Source organism: Sorex fumeus, unplaced genomic scaffold (genome assembly GCF_029834395.1).
Source record: "Sorex fumeus unplaced genomic scaffold, SorFum_2.1 ptg000149l, whole genome shotgun sequence".
In the NCBI taxonomy this organism is placed as follows: domain Eukaryota; kingdom Metazoa; phylum Chordata; class Mammalia; order Eulipotyphla; family Soricidae; genus Sorex; species Sorex fumeus.
In genome coordinates this window covers 808,230-828,647 of record NW_026606206.1, presented here as the reverse complement: position 1 = coordinate 828,647, position 20,418 = coordinate 808,230, and the positions used below count along the sequence as shown (strand labels likewise).

Below are 20,418 nucleotides of genomic sequence, written 5' to 3'. Positions count from 1 at the left end.
ACTCTCTAGCTATGTGGATCAGGCTTGAAGACCTGCTCAGAAGCTGCATGTATCACTGTTAAGTGCTAACTCAGATGGCTTGGAGTCAATCCCCGTTTTGTCATTCAATAACTGTCACTTTGGTAAATTATGCAATTCCTATGTACCTTAGAGCAGTGTTTCTTAATCAGGGGTCAGATGGCCTTCCTGTGGGTTCCCAGGATATTTCAAAGGAACACAAGTGAAAATAAGGTAAATGAGGGGCTACAGCATAAGTTGAAAGGGGCACAGCATAAGACTAAGCATAAGACAATTACAGAAAGGAAACAAGGTTGGAGGGCCAAAGATATAGTACGGTGGGTAGAACACTGTGGCCAACCCAGGTTTGATCCAATATGATTTCTCCAGCACTTCCGGGAGTAATTCCTGAGAGCAGAGCCAGGAGCAACCCCTTAGCACTGCTGGGTGTGCTCCCACCCCAACCCAAAAAAAGAAAGGAAACAAGGTTGGAAGGGAGCCAGTCAGCAAAAGGTTGAGAAACACGGCCTTAGAATCACCTGTAATATGGGACTGATAATAGTACTTTCCTGTGTAGGTTTAGTATAAGGTTAAATATGGTATGATATATGCAGTATTTAGCATGTACACCAGGACGTTTCTAAAATGTGAACTCTATCTTCTTATGCTTTCAATCAAGCATCAATACTGCCTCCCTACAGCAAACAGAGAAGGTTGCATACATCTGTGGTTCAAGACCATGAGGACCAGAGGTTGTCACACATGTTAAACTTTGTGATTCCACGGATCGTTTTGTTGACTGTCTCCCTAAGCTCTCTTCTTGTGGGCAATCTTGATACCAGGAAGTGAGTTAGTGGAGGTCATGCCTTTGAACCTCTAGATTAAGTGTCCCCTCCCCCCACAAGATTATTTGACTGTACACATCCAGGCGGGCTGGAGTTATAGCACAGTGGTAGGGCATTTGCCTTGCGTGCAGCCAGCCCAGCCAAGCCGGGTTCGATTCCTCCGCCCCCTCGGAGAGCCTGACAAGCTACCGAGAGTATTCAATATGCCAAACACAGTAACAAGAAGTCTCACAATGGAGACGTTACTGGGCCTGCTCGAGCAAATCCATGAACAATGGGAGGACACATCCAGGCAGTTGAGAAGCCCATAAATCTTAGTGCTCAGGGCTTACTTCTGGCCTGCACTGAAAGTCACTCCTGGCAGTGTTTGGGCTAGGTTGGCTGCATGCAAGGCAAGCTCTGTAACTGCTGTAATATCTCTCCAGTCCCAGGTTTTATTTTGCTTTAAGGAACATTTAAAAGAATTCTTTACAAACTGCTTAAAGTAGTTTGATTAAATTCAATATAGGAATCACTACTTTACTTCTAGTATATGAGGATATTCCTTCATTTTAAGTCATGTTTTATAATTGTTTGCACTTATGAATAAACATAAACACAAATTCCTATGGGTTCCTCTTCCTACTTTTAACTATAAAGTTAAACAGAGACAACAATTGTACAAGATTAAAAAGGCTATTTTTGCCTTGCCTTCATACTTAGCTGGAGACCAGCCAGTGTTTATAGATGACACTTCTGTAATAGTAAGCTCAGGCAAACCAAAAGTAACCCCACAATTTTTTCTTTAAATTTTATTTCATTGAGGTAAATAAGAGCATAACAACCCCCCAAACCACCACCCAATTCTTAGTTTTTATTCCTTTTTAGCTTCTGTAGAATGATATTCTTAGAACTCAACTGCAAACATCTTATCAAATACCATGAATATACGTGATATATATAAGAGGAATACCTCTGAGAGGGAAAAAAATGGTATACGTGATACCCACCAAACCCTTAAGGATGGTGGAGGTCTTAAAGTTATGCCGCTGGCAATTCTGATTAAAAAAGTTTCAAATCTACATTTGCTGTTTGAGACATTGCTGTGTGTCATTATAAATATACTAATAGGAATTCTACACCACACATTATATATTCGGCATGAGCTCTCAGTGAAGTGTAGAAACTGTATTTTATTATATAATAATAATAAACTAATCATGAGGGACAGTAAAAAAAGTCGAACTCTTTTGCATTTAACTATGGTGCTATGCCGCCCTGGGAGGGGAAGGGTGTCTGCCCTTCCGCCTGTCCCCCCTTGAGGCGCCAGCATGGTGGCCTGCATCTCTTGAGTCTAATGAACAGCCAGGTATGAGACTGCATTGACGAGGCATGTGGGGCTTCATGGGATGGGGGGTGGAATCGGCCCTGCTCCCCGCCATGATAATGCTCCGGGTTGCCATCCTCAAATGCCTCCTCCGGCTTCTGACCAACCATGAACCCAGAGGCACACATGCCAATCTTGGAACCCAGGGGCTTCTGGCAGTAATCCCTCTAGGTTTATTTTATTTTATTTTTGCTTTTTGGGTCACACCTGGCGATGCACAGGGGTTACTCCAGGCTCTGCACTCAGGAATTACTCCTGGCGGTGCTCAGGGGACCATATGGGATGCTGGGAATCGAACCCAGGTCGGCCACATGCAAGGCAAACGCCCTACCCGCTGAGCTATCTCTCCAGCCCCCCTCTAGATTTATTACTAAAATATCAGAAATCCAAATTCATGTGGCCGCTATTGTGGTCACATGACATCATATGGTCTTCATAATCAGCAACAGAAAACAAATTTTCTAATGATGTCTTTGTGGCAGGTCTGAATGTTGGGGAAAATTCCAAATAACAATGTTGGGTCTTTTGTCATAATATTGAAAGTGATCAACATAGAGAGAAAGAGAGAGAGAGTAAAGTGGAAATTTGCCACACAGGCAGGGGGTGGTTGGGGGGGGGGGGTATACTGGGGATTCTTGGTGATGGAAAATGTGCACTGGTGAAGGGACAGATGTTTGATCATTGTATGACCGATCGAGACTTGAACTGAAAGGCTTTGTGACTGTTCTCACAGTGATTCAATTTAAAAAAAAGGTTGAACTCTAATTATACTTTTCATAAAAGAATATTTAAATAGAAGTTATCGGAACCTGACTGATAGTACAGTGGGTCAGGGGTTTACCTTGCATGCAGCTGGCTGATGGCTGATGGCTGGCGTCAATGGTGTGCGTGGTATGCTATATGCATTTGGCAAGGTGAGATTACAAACCTAAAACCCATGATCTACACAGCTTCATACACTTATGCATCATCTCCATTTATAAATAAATAAAATAGAAGTTAACAGAATGAATAAACAGAAAAACTGTTAGAGTCACTGTGAATTGGAAATCATCACATGGCCAGAGAGATAGTATAAAATAAGTAAGACAGTAAGATAGTATAAAATAAGCAGCCTTGTATGCTGCTGACCCCACTGCAATCATGGTACCAAATACAGTCTCCTGAGCACTTCCCAGGGGTCACTCAAGAGCCCAGAGCCAGTAAGAGCCCCTAAGTAATGCCAGGTTACAGTAACCCAATATCCTCCCCTCAGAAGAAGTGAAATCATCATAAAATGTTAAGATTAATGTTGAGATACCCACTAAATACCCATCTTCTGGAATTGTCGTACCATATTTGATAGGGTTCAAATATGGTAACACCTACAAGGGTGATTAGAGGTCACCCCAAAAGCCTCTATCCCTCTCGGAAAGACTGGCAAGCTACCGAGAGTATTCCGCCCGCACGGAAGAGCCTGGCAAGCTATCCGCTGTGTATTCGATATGCCAAAACCAGTAACTACAACTGGTCTCATTCACCTGACCCTGAAGGCTTCACCGACATGGCAGCACTGAGAAGGATGAGAAAGGAGAGGACGACAAAATCTCAAGGCCGACCTAGGCTGCCACAACGAAGGAAGACAAAAATGATCGTCTGTACTTTCAATGCACGTACGCTAGCATCAGATGCATCCATCGAGGACCTGATGGTACAAGCGCGAATGATCAAGTACGACATCATTGGTCTGACCGAGACAAGAAGGCACTAATCTCACCATGCCGTTTTCGACACTGGAGAAGAATTGTTCCTCGGAACATGCGATAAAAGAGGTGTTGGAGGCGTCGGTGTCCTTGTCAACACAAACTTGGCCAAGAGCATTGATTCATTCGAATGCCTAACAACCCGAATCGGACGTTTACATTTGAATAGATGTGGCTCACTGCCTGCAGTTTCTATCTTCGTTGTCTACGCACCAACATCTCATTATGATGAAAGAGAAATCGAGAAGTTCTACATGGAGCTAGAGAAGTTCTATAAAGAAGACCACACCTTCTACAAGATCATTGTGGGTGATTTTAATGCCAAGATAGGACCGAGAAGATCAGCTGAAGAACTTCACATCGGGACCCATGGCCTAGAATGGAACGAACAGGGTGAGAGACTGTCAGAGTTCATCATGTCGACCAAGACCATCCATGGTAACTCACAGTTCCAGAAGGCAGAATCTAAACGATGGACATGGGAGTCTCCCGGTGGACGATTCCACAACGAAATAGACCACATCATATTCAATCGACGGTTTTGCCTGACTGATGTCGCTGTTGTCCCAAAATTTCGAACGGGATCGGACCACCGTCTCCTTCGTGCAAAATTCTACTTCACAGAGCGGGGAGAAAGGGCTGCAAAGTTCAAAAAGAGAACTCCCAGAATGACCACCAACTGGGAACTCTTTGGTACTATTGCGGCAACATGGGAAGATGCCATTGTTGACAACATTGACGAGGAATACGATCGACTGGTTCAGCACCTCCATGAATGTGCGAGGAACGCCAAGAGAGAGATAGCCACAAAAAGTCGCCTATCTTCGAAAACTCTTGAGCTAATTTGCCAGCGTGGTTTGGTGCATGCCTCAGGCAACCGCAAGCTAACGTCCGAGCTCGCAAAGCAGTGCAGAGATGCGATCAAGGAAGACCTCAAAGAGAGAAGAGCAGAAGTACTGGTAGATGCGGCAGAAGCCGGGAAAAGTATTCGTAAGGCCCGCCTGTCCTTCGCCAACTATAAGAGCAAGATGACTGCCCTCCGACGTCCTGATGGATCCATCACATCCTCCAGAACGGCAATGGAGAAGATTATCCATGACTTCTACTCAAATCTCTTCGATAGCCATGTCCACTTGCCAACATACCAAATTCCACAGGATGGGTATATCGTTCCCAATGTTCTCCCCTCCGAAATCCGACACGCCATTTCGTTGGTAAAGAAACAAACAGCACCCAGCCCAGACAAGGTCAGACCTGAACACCTGAAGAACCTGCCGTCAGTACTCATCAATACACTGGCTCGGTTCTTCACTCGCTACCTGTCTGAATGCAAGGTTCCGTCCCAATGGAAAACCAGCAGGACCGTACTACTGTTCAAGAAGGGAGACATCCATGACATTGGCAACTATCGCCCCATCTGCCTATTGTCTGTCATCTACAAGTTGTTCACTCGAGTCATCCTGAATAGGATTGGCAGAACATTAGATGAAGGACAACCATGTGAGCAAGCAGGGTTCCGCAAAGGATTCAGCACCATCGACCATATCCACACGATAACCAAGCTCATTGAGGTTTCTCGGGAGTTCAAGATGCCGCTCTGCTTAACGTTCATTGATTTAAAGAAGGCCTTTGATTCTGTTGAGACGGAAGCGGTCATTGAAGCCCTAGCCAATCAGGGCATTCAAGCCCAATACATCAGGATCCTCCATGAGCTCTATTGCGGATTCACTACCAGGATCTCACCATTCTACAAAGAAGTGATCGTTGATGTCAAGAGAGGGGTGCGGCAGGGTGATACCATTTCACCGAAACTCTTCAGTGCCACCCTCGAGAACGTCATGCGACGACTGGAATGGGAAGGAATGGGAGTGAAGATAGATGGTTGGCAATTACACCACCTCCGCTTTGCTGATGACATTGTTTTAATAACACCAAACATCAGCCAAGCGGCACAAATGCTGGCCGACTTTGACCGTGAGTGTGGAAAGGTAGGACTACAGCTGAATCTTACGAAGACAATGTTTATGAGAAATAGCCTTGTTCCTGACGCCCCATTCGCTCTCAATGGAACGACCATCTCCGAATGCAACAGCTATGTGTACCTAGGTCGAGAGGTCAACATGACAAATGACCTGGCACCCGAGCTGCGCAGGAGGAAGAGAGCGGCTTGGAACGCCTTCAAGAACGTCGAAGAAATAGCTAAGAGGACGAAGAACCTCCGGCTCCGGGCACATCTCTTTGATTCCACTGTTCTTCCTGCATTAACATATGCCTCAGAGACCTGGGCCCTACGCAAACAAGATGAGAACGCTATTCAGGTCTCCCAAAGAAGAATAGAAAGAGCTATGCTTGGAATATCACGTTTCACTCAAATGAGAGAACGAATCCAGAGTTCTGACATCCGTCGACGATCAAGGATCAGGGACGCTGTCTCATTTGCCAAGGTGTCGAAAATCAGATGGGCTGGTCACGTAATGAGATTTAAAGACGACCGTTGGACTAGAGCTGTTACTGATTGGATTCCACGGGATGTCAAAAGACCGCGTGGCCGCCCACCTACCAGATGGTCAGACTTCTTCGTCAAGATCATGAACGATCGGTTTGAGGCCCTTCATGTTCCCGGAGCGAAGAGATGCCATTGGGCTACACTAGCACGCGACAGGGACAAATGGAGACGTTACTGGCGCCCGCTCGAGCAAATCGACGACTAACGGGAAGTTAAGTGATTAAGTGAATGTTGAGATACCACCCACAAAATAGATCATCAACTGAACAACTGTCATGCCTTGTAATATCCTTCAATAATATCATCTGTGAATCTGTTAGTTTCCCCCGCCAGGAAGTGGAGACCATAATATTTACTCTGGCTAAACTAAGTAGTACTGGGGGTGCGTAGCAGAGGTGAAGATATTATGTCTGAAAAACTGAAAGCCCAATGAAAGTGGCAGAGAACATTATCTATGACTACTCAATTTCACTGTTGTCTTTACTAGAATAATAGCTATAATTAAATAAACCAAGATCAAGTTGTATAATCTACAGTAGGTGAGAAAAGGCAGCCTTTATGACGACATGACAATATACAGACTGAAGAAAACTCCCACCTCTCAGATAAATAGTGGAAATCAGTCATCACTGGTGTTTGAAGGAGGCATCTAAAAAGCCTGCTAAGCAGAACAGTGGCACTAACCAAAATGAAAAGATCTGTCCAAGAACAAACTGCATGGCATTATAATGGTTAGCACTGTAGTACTGTAGCACTGTCCTCCCATTGTTCATCGATTTGCTCGAGCAGACACCAGTAACATCTCCATTGTGAGACTTGTTGTTACTGTTTTTGGAATATTGAATATGCCACGGGGAGCTTGCCAGGCTCTGCCATGCGGGCAGGATACTCTCAGTAGCTTGCCAGGCTCTCCAAGAGGGACAGAGGAATCGAACCCAGGTCAGCTGCATGCAAGGCAAATGCCCTACCCGCTGTGCTATTGCTCCAGCTTTATGATCTCTAACATGTTGCATTATAACATTTAGGACCCAAGAATTTCTCTCTGCAAGAGTCCAACTGGGCACCAAGCACTTACTGGGAACCCTATAGCTGTCCTCATGAGTACTTCTCTTTGCAACCCAGAGGATGAAGAAGTCAACTTGGGTTCTGGAAAAAGAAAATCCCGGGTGTTTTCTTCATAGTAGGCCAGTTCTTCCCATGCTAGGGAGAAAGGGGGAAAAAGGCGTAAATAGTTGGACACTCTAAAAATGATGTACCTACAGCCCTGAGTTTAATCAAGGCATAGATAAGTGACAACAGAAATGGAACTCGAAGAAAAACTGGCATTTTGACTGGAGTACCTGTTCTTCAGGAGGCAGATGTCTTCTACTCCTTTTTGTTTCCTGAATAAGATTTTTAAGACTTCTATAATCGGGCTGGAGCGATAGCAGGGCTGGAGCGATAGCCCAGCGGGTAGGGCGTTCGCCTTACACGTGGCCAACATGGCCGACCCGAGTTCGATTCCTCCGCCCCCTCGGAGAGCCCGGCAAGCTACCGAGAGTATTCGATATGCCAGACACAGTAACAACAAAGTCTCCAATGGAGACGTTACTGGGCCCGCTCGAGCAAATCGACGATCAACGGGAGGGCCTTTACCTTTACTTTATCTATAATCATAACAGAGAAAAAGACTTCTAAAGAGCTGCTTCATAAGACAGAATAAGTGGGAAAATCTAGCTTTCCATTCAGTCATTCTTTCCTTGCGTAGACTTCTTTGAAGGACATAATTTGGGGAAAATCCTACGGATAACAGGAACATGGCAAGAGCTGGGAGCCAGAGATAAAGTACAGAAGGTAGGGTTCTTACCTTGCATGAGACTAAATTGGGTTCAATTCTGAGACCATATGTGGTCTCCTGAGCACCGCCCCACCCCCAGGTATGAGACCTAAGCACAGCCGAGTGTGCCCCCTGCCAAAAAAAAAAGAAGAAAGAAAGAAAAGGAAAGGAAAAGAAAAGAAAAGAAAAGAAAAGAAAAGAAAAGAAAAAAGAAAGCTTAAAACAGGATCCAGGAAGACAGAAATTAAGGTGCCTGCCTTGTATGTGCCCAAACAAGGTTCAATTTCTGGTACCTCATGGTCTTCCAAGCATCATTCAGATAAGGCACAAAGCACTGCCAAGGTGGTCCTAGTGGCCCCCAACACTGAAGAGCACCACATCCTTGGACCCTGGCACTAGACTGAGAATTGTGGAGAGAGGATTGTGGACCACTTGGGCATGCTTAGTAAGACTCCCCCAAAACAAACAAAATAGGAACAAGGCCTAAATACCCTGTTCACAAAAAGTTGTAGGCTGGAGTTCCACATGTTCTGTGAGGCAGTAATGTTGGTATCCTGATGGCCCAGAGAACAGTCAGGGCTGTTTTTCTCACTAGTGCTGGTACAAAGCCCAGGAATACTTCCAAAATTTCTACGGACGTTTTATAAGTAAGAGCCAAAGGTGCTGGTCTGTTCTGTAATGTTCAGTGAAGTCCACATGACTTGCTATCAGCTCACCAGTCTTTCTTTCAGGAAAGAAATTGTTTTATAATCCTCGTTCAGATTAGAAAACACAAAAGACTTCACTGCACAATTTTTTAATGGTCTGAATTTTCAGAAATGCTGGCACTATGTAAACCAAGGAAATTTCTACTCTGTTTTGTTTTGGCATTTTGAAAATCATGTCAGATCTAAATACAGGCTTCTTCTGCTAACTGAAAGCTGTGTGTCCCTATTCAGTGGCCTAAAGGGAATAATTAACTGCCATTCATTTATATGAAGGTATTTTCTACATTCCCAATGGCACCCCCCAAAAAAAAATTTACCAAATCATACCAAATAACGCATAAAACCTAAAACAACACTAACATACAGTAAAAGTAGGAATGATGTGGTGTATCATAGTAAGGTAGTACTCAGAGGAGGAGTTTGGGAATACCAATCTAGTTGCTCACAGCACCCACTGTCTCTAGCACGGTTACTACAATGGAATCGACAACAAACACTAAAGTGGATCAGGGGCAGGGCCAAAGTACAGTACCTGCCTTGTAGGCATGAGGGCCTGCATTTCATCACTGGCACCATCCCACATGCTGGCAGCAATGCCACTGAGGAGCCACAACAAAAAATTATGCAATTCCTAGTGCATCACAACAAAGTGTGTGACCCCAGTGAGGACCACAATCAAGTATGTGAACCCAACACATTTTTCAACCAGGTTTGGTGACCCTCAGTCATTCCCAAAAGCAAAATTCCTCTTCATATTTTGGGGGCTAGCAAAAACAGGTACGAATATGAGTGTTTGGTAAAAGCAAAATGGAATAACTCAAAAACTCAGACTTAAATAATAGAGGAAGATCAGGGTGATGATAGCTCCAAGGGGTGAAGTTATGCTTTGTATTTGCAAGGCCCCACATTTGATCCCTGACATATTGTATAGTCCCTGGACACCACAGGATGTAGCCCTGGTAGCCTCTTGAGAATACACATAGCTGTAGAAAAATAATTGCCCTTATGTCAAACAAAATGATGAATTAATTTCTACATAGTCCACTATATTTGGGTTATTTTGATCAATTGATCACTTGACATCCCGTTACTCATCGATTTGCTAGAGCAGGTGCCAGTAATATCTCCCTTTCGTCCCTGTCACGGGCTAGTGTAGCCCAGTGGCATCTGCTAGCTCCAGGAACACAAAGAGCCTCAAACCAATCTTTCAAGGTCTTGACGAAGAAGTCTGATCATCTCGGAGGTGGGCGGCCATGCAATCTTTTGACATCCCATGGAATCCAGTTGGTAATGGCTCTAGTCCAGCGGTCATCTCCAAATCGCATTACGTGTTCAGCCCATCTGATTTTTGATGCCTTGGCAAACGAGACAGCGTCCCTGATTCTTGACCATTGATGGAGGTCAGAACTCCAGATTCTTTCTCTCATTTGAGTGAAGCATGATATTCCAAGCATAGCTCTTTCGATTCCTCTTTGGGGGACCCAAAGAGCGTTCTCATCCTGTTTTCGTAGGGCCCAGGTCTCTGAGGCATGTGTTAGTGCAGGAAGAACAGTGCTGCTCTTCTCTCTTTGAGGTCTTCATTCCTTCTCTGCACTGCTTTGCAAGCTAGGACATTTGCTTGCGGTTGCCTGAGGCTCGCACCAAGCCACGTTGACAAATGAGCTCGAGAGTTTTTGAAGACAGGCGTCTTTTTGTGGCTATCTCTCTCTTGGTATTCCTCGCACAATCATGGAGGTGCTGAACCAGTTGGTCGTATCTTCGTCAATATTGTCATGTTGCCACAATAGTGCCAAAAAGCACTATTTGCGTTATTTTAATAAGAATCAAAATGCAAATAATGGGGCTGGAAATATTGTACAGTGGGTGGAGCACTAGCCTTGCACACAGCCAATCCGGGTTCAATCCCCGGCATCCCATATGGTCTCCAGAGCACTACCAGGAGTGATTCCTGAGTGCAGAGCCAGGAGTGTGCCCCCTCCAAAAAAAAAATTCAAATAAAAGCTTTCTGTATTTTTCATATAATTTCTTTCCATGCTTCCCCTCTCAGACACACTCCAGCCACAATGAACTGGTGAAGTCTCATTTTTCCCTGGAAAATGTATTTCTCCACATATGTGTTTCCTTCCAAAATATCCTGTCTTCTTTCCCTTTATATTTAGATACTAATCATCTTTCAAGTTTTACCTTAAGTATCCTATAAGATATCCATATAGCAAATCCAAGTTAAAACTCGATTTTTTTATAAATAAACTTTCCCTGGTTTCCCATCAGAGAAAGTGGTACCAATTGCTCCAGTCAAAACATTACTATTTGGGGGGGAGGGGGCTGGAGTGATAGTATAGCGGAGTAGGACGTTTGCCTTGCACATGGCCAACCCAGGCTCGATTCCCGGATCCCATATGGTCCCCTGAGCACCGTCAGGAGTAATTTCTGAGTGCAGAGCCAGGAGTAACCCCTGTGCATCACCGGGTGTGACCCACAAAGAAAAAAGGAAAAAAAAATAACTAGTTTTCATCTGTATGTTTCGCCAAGAATAGACACAGTTCTCATGGGTATGACAGAAGTAAACTAATAACGATGAACATGGTTCCAATGAAATGAAAAACAAAATAGTTCAAACTAGTTTTAATTGTAAATATTATTCTTCTATATGTAAATTTAATTTTGTAGCCACAATTGATAGCATAATGTTAAAACCATGTTAGGTATACTTTTGCAGTGTGCGTTGGATCAGAAAATGAAGCAGTATTACAGAAAAATTGTACAATAGTCTTAAAAACAAATGAATTATGGGAGAAAAATTAGACTGAATCCTTAATCCCACTCTTTCACTTCTTTTATCAATCAATTAGGAAGTCCTACAGACTCTAAAAATGTATAATCTGGACTCATTGCTTCATTTTTACAGCTACCCCATGGTCTGAGCCCCTACTCTGCCCTGGATTACTCTCCTCATGGACTCCCAGCTCTCAGTGTTTCTGTTCTCCACACACGATGATGTGATAAATGCATTGGACTATGTCTTTAGCCTTCTCAAAATCTTTCGATAGTCTTTTCATCTGATATTATAATAATAAAATCTAAGATTCCTATGGAATAAAAGTCCTTGGTTTAAATGTAATTTCAGGGTGGGAAGGATGCTGGGAGCATTGGAGGTGGGGAATGAGCACTGGAGGAGGGATGGGTACTCAATCATTGTGTAACTGAAACCCAAGCACAAAAATTTCTAAGTCTACAACTGTACCTCATGGTGTTTCACTAATAAAAATTTTTTAAAAATAAAAATGAAAGCATTACAACTTACTATAAAAAATAAATTTTAAAAATGTAATTTCATCAGGTACCCAACCTAAGGGCATACTGCCACTTGCTATCATATCTCATATTTTATATTCAATAGAAGTTACCACAAAATGTTTTTATTGATGCAATTATTTATCTTCTTCCATGATTACTCCATGAAAATAGTGACTTTGTCTATTCTGCTCATTATCAAATTTCTGTCCATGTTTTCCCTACAAAGATGTAAGCTCAAGTCGTTTAACCAGTACCGGGCCTGAGCCAAGACAATCTCATTTGAAAAGGGGCTACACTGTCAGCCTCTTTCATGAGATATCACTAAGACAGACATCTTCAAAATGAATTTCAGGCTGATAGCTCAAAGGGCTGGAGCACACGCCTTGTGTGTAGAGATCCTGAATGCAATGCCCATGGCCCCTAAGACCACCAGGTGTGGCCCCAGTGGCCTCCAGCATGGCCAGATACAAATAGTAGTACATTTGTGGGCCTGAATGTTAAATTTTCAGGTCTTCACAGCCACTTATCTCTGGGAGGACTTATCTCGGGGAGAGACACCCCATCTCCTGTCCCGCCATACTGAATTTCAATGTTATTCAGAAAAGAGTGGCATGGTAAAGTATCCTGGATCTGCCCCCAGACCTGTGGAATGATACCTGCTACAAAATAGATACCTGCCAACACTTCCCAGTTAAGCAGGGAAATTAAAATGAGAGAACCTCAGAGGCTTCCTACATTTGACACTCAATAACCATTAGTCAGGGCTGGAGAGATAGCACAGCGGGGAGGGCGTTTGCCTCGCACGCGGCCAACCCGGGTTCGATTCCCAGCATCCCATATGGTCCCGAGCACCGCCAGGAGTGATTCCTGAGTGCATGAGCCAGGAGGAATCCCTGTGCATCGCCAGGTGTGACCCAAAAAGCAAAATAAATTAATTAAAATTTTAAAAAATAACCATTAGTTACTATCTTCAAGACTTAGTTTCCACAACTGTGAAAAGAAAGAAAATGGTTTAATTTTTTTGAAAATGTTTTTCAACTTTTGCCATGAATTCATTTTCAATAACTTTTTTCGTTAGTACATTTAAGAAACATGTATTAAGATGTACCTGCAGGGGTTGTATGCACTGGATAAACACTATTGAATAGAATGGATACAATGCCTGTCCTCCTAGAAGGCACAGACCACAATTAGACTACTACACAAGTTGCACAATCAGACAAATGTGTAATCCCTGGGGACCAGAGAGATAGTACAGTGGGTAGGGTGCTTGCCTTGCACGTTGCTAACCTGGGTTTGATCCCTGGCACCTGGGATGATCCCCCAAGCCCACCAGGAGTGATCCCTGAGCACTTCTGGGTATGGCCAAAAATCCAAAAATAAATAAATGTGTAATTCTAAATGATGATGAAAACAAAGCTGAAGAGGGAGGTGAGGAGGGTGGGATCCTGAGCTCCATTTTCTAATTTATTTACTACTCTCCTCCAAGCCTCCTTATTCATCAATTCTTCTTCACAAATGCTGAGCTCACACTTAGCACGTATGAGCTCCCGAGTTTAATCTTCCACATCTCATGACCCCCAACAACTACTAGGAGCACCTCAGGTCCTGGCTGAGCACTAAACAGTGAGACCTCACCAGCAGTCCAAGGATCACCAGCAGTGACCCCCAGGATCCCCTGCAAGCACCTCTGGAAGTAAAGGTAAAGGTAAAGGCCCTCCCGTTGTTCATCGATTTGCTCGAGCAGGCCCAGTAATGTCTCCATTGGAGATTTTGTTGTTACTGTGTTTGGCATATCGAATACATAGCACAGCGGGTAGGGCGTTTGCCTTGCAAGCAGCCAACATGGCCAACCTGAGTTCGATTCCTCTGCCCCTCTTGGAGAGCCCGGCAAGCTACCAAGAGTATCTTGCCCGCACGGCAAAGCAATATATTCAATATGCCAAACACAGTAACTGGAAGTAACAACTATTTTTAAAAATGCAACCTGTCATGGGTGTGACTTTCCCAACTTTATTGGCCAAAAACAGACTTCTCCCATCCAGGATATCAGAAGGGCAGCTGGAAAATTAAAAGATTTGCAACCACTACATCACCCATCACTAGCAACAAAATACAACTTTTCTACTGAAGCCTGGAGTACAGTGACTAAGAATTCAGACTCTACTAGGTTCAGACAGATCTGGGTTCAAATCCTTGCTTCACCAATACCACCTGTGTGAACGTGAGCAAATCTAATCTCCATCTCTCCAAAAAGTAGGAATAGAGCTCACATACGACACAGTGATTCCACTTCTTGGTATCTGTCCTCAAAGCACAAAAACATTCATTTGAAAAGACATATGCACACTTATGTTCACCACCACACTTAGCACAATAGCCAAAATATGGAAACTACCAAAATGCCTAATTGCAGATGAATAGATCAGTAAGTTATTGTTTCATACACACAATGGAATTAATGGACTCAGGAAGACTAAAATCAAGCTGTGTTACAAAATGATGAAACTAGAAGATATGCTGAGCGGAATCAGTCAGAAGGAAAGGGAGAGAGTCAGAACGATCTCTCTCATATCTGGGATTTTAAAAATACACAGCAAGACAGCAGCACAGCGGTAGGGCGTTTGCCTTGCACGCAGCCAACATGGCCGACCCGAGTTCGATTCCTCCGCCCCTCTCGGAGAGCCCGGCAAGCTACCGAGAGTATCTCGCCCGCGCAGCAGAGCCTGGCAAGCTCCCCGTGACGTATTCAATATGCCAGACACAGTAACAACAAAGTCTCCAATGGAGACGTTACTGGGCCCGCTCGAGCAAATCGATGATCAACGGGAGAACAGTGACAGCAAGACAGCAAGAAAGGGCCAAAAGCAACACATAGGAAAACTGATCCGGGCGATTGAGTTGGTAGTGGGGGGGGGCGGGGGGAGCAAGGTAAAGGAAGGTCCCAGAGTCAACGGGAGAGGAAGATGGATACACTTGTTATGGGTGTGGTGTTGGAATTATGTACATATTATATACCATCATTTGTGTACTGTAAATGACAAAACTTCAATCAATAAAAAATTAAGTTCAAAACAATATTAAATTCATAATATCAAGCTCCATCAAGAAAATAACTGTGCCTATCTCTCAGATTACTGTGAGGACAAATGACAAAAATATGTAAAGACTCGAACGCAGTGCCTGACATTACCAGTCACTGACTAGGATGACCGTGGCTCCAGCCCGGCAAAGGTCTCCCCTCAAGCAGACACTGTTCTGGCCTCTAATTTTCAGACATCTGTTTCTACTCAGGCACCAGGGGTGATGTTCCTTTGGGATTTTCCTTTGGCCTCTCACATGCTTTTGGCTAATTTTTGACACTACATCCAAAATGACAGCTACTAAATTACTCTTCCTATGTTTAACAAGAATTAAGATTAAAAAAATAAATAGGGGGGCTGGAACGAATGCACAGCGGGTAGGGCGTTTGCCTTCCACCCGACCGACCCGGGTTCAATTCCCAGCATCCCATATGGTCCCCTGAGCACCGCCAGGAGTAATTCCTGAGTGCAGAGCCAGGAGTGACCCCAGTGCATCGCTGGGTGTGACCCAAAACGCAAAAAAAAAGGAAAAAAAAAAGGTCAGAAAACTGGAGGCAAGCTTCTCCACTACTTCTCCACTACCTGTGGAATCAGAGGAATAAAATGAAATGCAGAAACGGAAAGCTGTTAAACGGCCTCTCAATATCCTCTGGCTTTGTCCTTTTCTACAAATCCAAATTTCCAACCAGTGAGAAAATATCAGCACATCAAGGAAGAGCAAGAGGCTGGGTTACAGATAATGGCATAGGCTGAGTGAGCTGCACAGTGAAACGTCTGAAACTCAGTGTTCCTAACAGGCAGATGTACTGGCAGCACCACCACCGGCACCACCAATGACGAGTGTTTCCTCAGGGTGGGATGAGGGGGTGGGGGGTGGGAGGGATACTGGGATCCGTGGTGGTGGGAAATGGGCACTGGTGGAGGGATGGGTGTTTGATCATTGTATAATTGAAACCCAAGCGCAAAAATTTGTAAGTCTACAGCTGTACCTCATGGTGTCTCACTAATGAAAGTTAAAAAAAAAAGGAAAAATAAATAAATAAATAAATAAAAGTATTTAAAAAAGGAAACAAATAAGGGCTGGAGCACTTGCCTTGTACATGGCCAACTTACATCTGAGTTCCAGCACCCAGATAGTCACCCCACACCCTGCCAGGAGTGATCCCTGAGTGCCGAGCCAGGAGGAAACTCTGAACACAGCTGGATATCTAGATGCGGCCCAAAAAATTTTTAAAAATCAAATAAAAGGGGAAAAAAATGAGACTTCAAGTGAAGGATCTTAATATTATTGTAAATGTATTATATTATTAAAAATTAAGACTGGTTCAGTAAATAGTTAATATTTGTAGAGAACATCAAAATTGAGTTTGTTTCCTAATACAAGGTCTCATTTGATTTCCTCCTTGCAGGTAAAGGAAACCGACAAAGTTGACACTTGTCACGATGCCACACGGCAAATAGAAAATCAGAACCAGACCAGCCGAGGCAGAACTTCTTTCTTTGTTGATGCCTGATTAACAGAGTTCCAAGGACAAAATCAAGTTCTTGTTCATGGAATGGGCATCTACAGAAATAACATTTTACCGCTGGACTGAATATGCAGGACTTAACCCAGGGAGGTTTTTATTTAAGAGACCAATAAAAAAGCAAGCGCCCGCTCACTGTCAAACAGAATTATGCTGCCCCCCTGTGTCCATCATCTTTTTTACAACTTCAGTATTGAAGAATGGGGGTGGGAGAAACGGAGTCACTGTTTCTAAATTAAATATAAACCTATTCATTCTTTGAATATGCAAATCTCATCCCTTGTATCATTAACTTGATGGTCATAATGTATCTTTTTGCTAAAATAAGTGTGTTTTGGGACAATAGCATAGCCGATAGGGCATTTGCCTTGCACGCGGCTGACTCAGGTTCGATTCCTCCGCCCCTCTCGAAAAGCCTGGCAAGCTTCTGAGAGTATTCCACCCGCTCGGCAGAGCCTGGCAAGCTCCCGGTGGTGTATTCGATATGCCAAACACAGTAACAACAAGTCTCACAGTGGAGCCGTTATTGGTGCCCGCTCGAGCAAATCAATGAATAACAGGAGGGAGGACAGTGGAGTGCAGTGCAAGTGTGTTTTAAATTTATACTCAGAACAAAACGCTAACAATAAAATAATCACTGTCACTGTCCTCCTGTTGTTCATTGATTTGTTCCAGCGGGCCCAGTAACGTCTCCATTGTGAGACTTTGTTGTCACTGTGTTTGGCATATCCGATATGTCACGGGTAGCTTGCCAAGCTTTGCCCTGAGGGCGAGATACTCTCGGTAGCTTGCTGAGATCTCCGAGAGGGGCAGAGGAATTGAACTCGGGTCCGACCTTCTCATTGAACCGCCAAGACTGGCTGACCAAGAATCATGAGTAGAGAACCCTCAGAGCCCTCCTCCCAAAACAAACAAAAAGAACTGAACACTGAGAACCACATGAGACTCCCACACTCTATTTTTAACTATGTGGTATCAAGGACCAGCAGATTGGAAGGAGGTGACTCAAGAGGCTGGAGCGAATGTCTGCCAGGCACAGAGCCCTGGGTTCTACCCCAGCACTACGCAGTCATTTCACTACCACTTGAGTAGCTGTGATGGCTTGCAGCACTGCTGGGAAGTCCTCCTCCTCCTCCCATCTCCCCACAAAGAAAAGACAAACAGATGAAGGCGTTCACTTGGAGCATTCTATGACGGGCGCCACAAGCATACTACTAGGAAGTGGCATCAATTGGGGCTTCTTCTAATAACCTCAACAAGCATACGGTGCACCAATCAATAGATCCACTTGTCACAAATCTGAAGCTAAGAAAAATTATTTTGAGCATTACAAATTTAACTCCATTGAAATTACAAAGAAATCAAAGGGCTTTAGACATAAGGAAAACAAATTTTTCCTTTTATTTTTTTTTAATTTTTATTAGTGAAACACCATGAGGTACAGTTGTAGACTTACAACAATTTTTTGTGCTTGGGTTTCAGTTATACAATGATCGAGTACCCATCGCTCCACCAGTGCCCATTTCCCATCACCACGGATCCCAGTATCCCTCCCACCCCCCACCCCCCACCCCCACCCCACCCTGCCTCTGTGGCAGGGCATTCCCTTTTGTTCTCTCTCTCCTTTTGGGTGCTGTGGTTTGCAAAAGAGGCATTGAGTGACAATCATGTTCAGTCTATAGTCTATTTTCAACATGCATCTCTCATCCTGGGAGGGTCCTCCCAACACCCTTTACTTGGTGCTCCCCTCTCTATCTGAGCTACCTTCTCCCACAGCATGGGTGGCTGGCCTCCAAGCCATGGAGTAAACCTCCTGGTACTTATCTCAGCTATTCTTGGGTGTTAGTCTTCTATTTTGTTTCTTTAAGTTCCCAAACAAATTTTTTCTTAATTATTTTCTATCTGCTTAACTTCTGAGTTTAAACAGCAGCCAGGCACCTAGTTTCAATATTCTCTAATTACCATGCATGTAACTACTCTTGCAAACTCTCACAGACGGATTTCTGGTTATGTGAAAAATAGATGGCAGCCTAAGTGACACTACATTTCAAAAATAAAGGTGCTATATACATACATGCAATAGGTATTTAATCAGTATATACTATGAATGAGATATTTTAGTATGTATTTAGCATATCTATCTATATATTTGTATTTGGGGGCTGGCTGAACATATAAAAACTATAATCTATACTAAATACTCTTAAATACATTTTAAAGGTTTAAAGACACAGATTGCTAATAGCTATTGTTGCTGGGGGTGTTAATAACATATCTTCTGATTTATCTACATAATTTTGTGTCAGTTTAAATTTGTACAGTGAGAATATTTAGGTATGGGGCAAGATTTTTAAATTTACGTAAGACTAAATACTATTTGTATTTAATTGTACAGTAAAATATAGCTTGCCAATTAGCAGTAATATATGTTTAAGCATTAAATCGAGTCAAATTTAAAGAGTTATGAAAAAAGAAATTCAGGGACTAGAGAGATCGTACAGCAGGTAGGGAGCTTGCCTTGCACGCAGTCAACCCAAGTTCAATCCCTGGCATCCCACAATATCCCCTGACCACTGCCAGAAGTGATTCCTGAGTGCAGCGCCAGGAGAAGCCCCTGAGCATCACAGTGTGTGGCCCTCCAAAAACAAAACAAAACAAAAGAAAGAAATTCGATGCCCTGATTTCAGTATATCACTTTTATGCTAAAAATAGTCCATGAAAGTCTGAAAAACAACTGTAAGGTATTTTCCATTGTCACTGCTGTGCCATCCTAAGAAAGCAATGACATATACAAGAATACGCCTTGTCTGGATTCCCTGAGAATGGCATTCTTGTTTCAGGACCTGCCTCAGTCAGTGAACCATGAGGCAGGAAAAGAGTGACAGACTGTTAGGTCCACTCAGCTCCACCTCCTCCTACAACTATGTCCTTCATTGAAGGCCCCACAGCCACCTCTGGGAGCCTCACCTTTTATGACCCAGATGTGTTCAAGAAAAATGAAAGCTCACAATAAAATATTAAAACAATGCAGTAAATCAGGAAACATATGTACTGAGCACAACTGATTAAAAATTCTCTGTTTAGCCAACTGGTCCAGCCCTTTTGGAAAACAATATGGACGTTTCTCAAAAAACTGGAAATTGAGCTCCCATTTGACCCAGCAATACCACTTCTGGGAATATATCCCAGAGATGCCAAAAAAGTACAGCAGAAATGACATCTGCACTTGTATGTTTATTGCAACACTACTTACAATAGCCAGAATATGGAAAAAACCCGAATGCCCGAGAACAGATGACTGGTTAAAGAAACTCTGGTATATCCACAAAATGGAATACCATGCAGCTGTTAGGACAGATGAAGTCGTAAAATTTGCATATAAGTGGATCGACATGGAGAGTATCATGTTAAGTGAAATGAGTCAGAAAGAGAGACAGACATAGAATGACTGCATTCACTTGTGGAATATAAAGTAACATGATGGGAGAATAACATCCAAGGATAGTAGGGGTAGGGGCCAGGAGGATTCCTCC

At 43.5% G+C, this 20,418-nt stretch overlaps 1 protein-coding gene across 4 annotated transcripts in view; it reads right to left on the bottom strand.

Annotated features, from left to right (window-relative positions):
- The window catches only part of SPATA6L (spermatogenesis associated 6 like), a 65,179-nt gene that overhangs the window by 29,371 nt on the left and 15,390 nt on the right, over positions 1 to 20,418 (bottom strand). For 3 of the 4 annotated variants that reach the window (XM_056106883.1, XM_056106885.1, XM_056106884.1), the window contains exon 5: positions 7,532 to 7,656. The exons of the other annotated variant lie outside the window; for it this stretch is intronic. In XM_056106883.1, the coding sequence (XP_055962858.1) occupies positions 7,532 to 7,656 (125 nt within the window). The remainder of the gene's footprint in view (positions 1 to 7,531; positions 7,657 to 20,418) is intronic. 4 annotated transcript variants of the gene reach the window in all.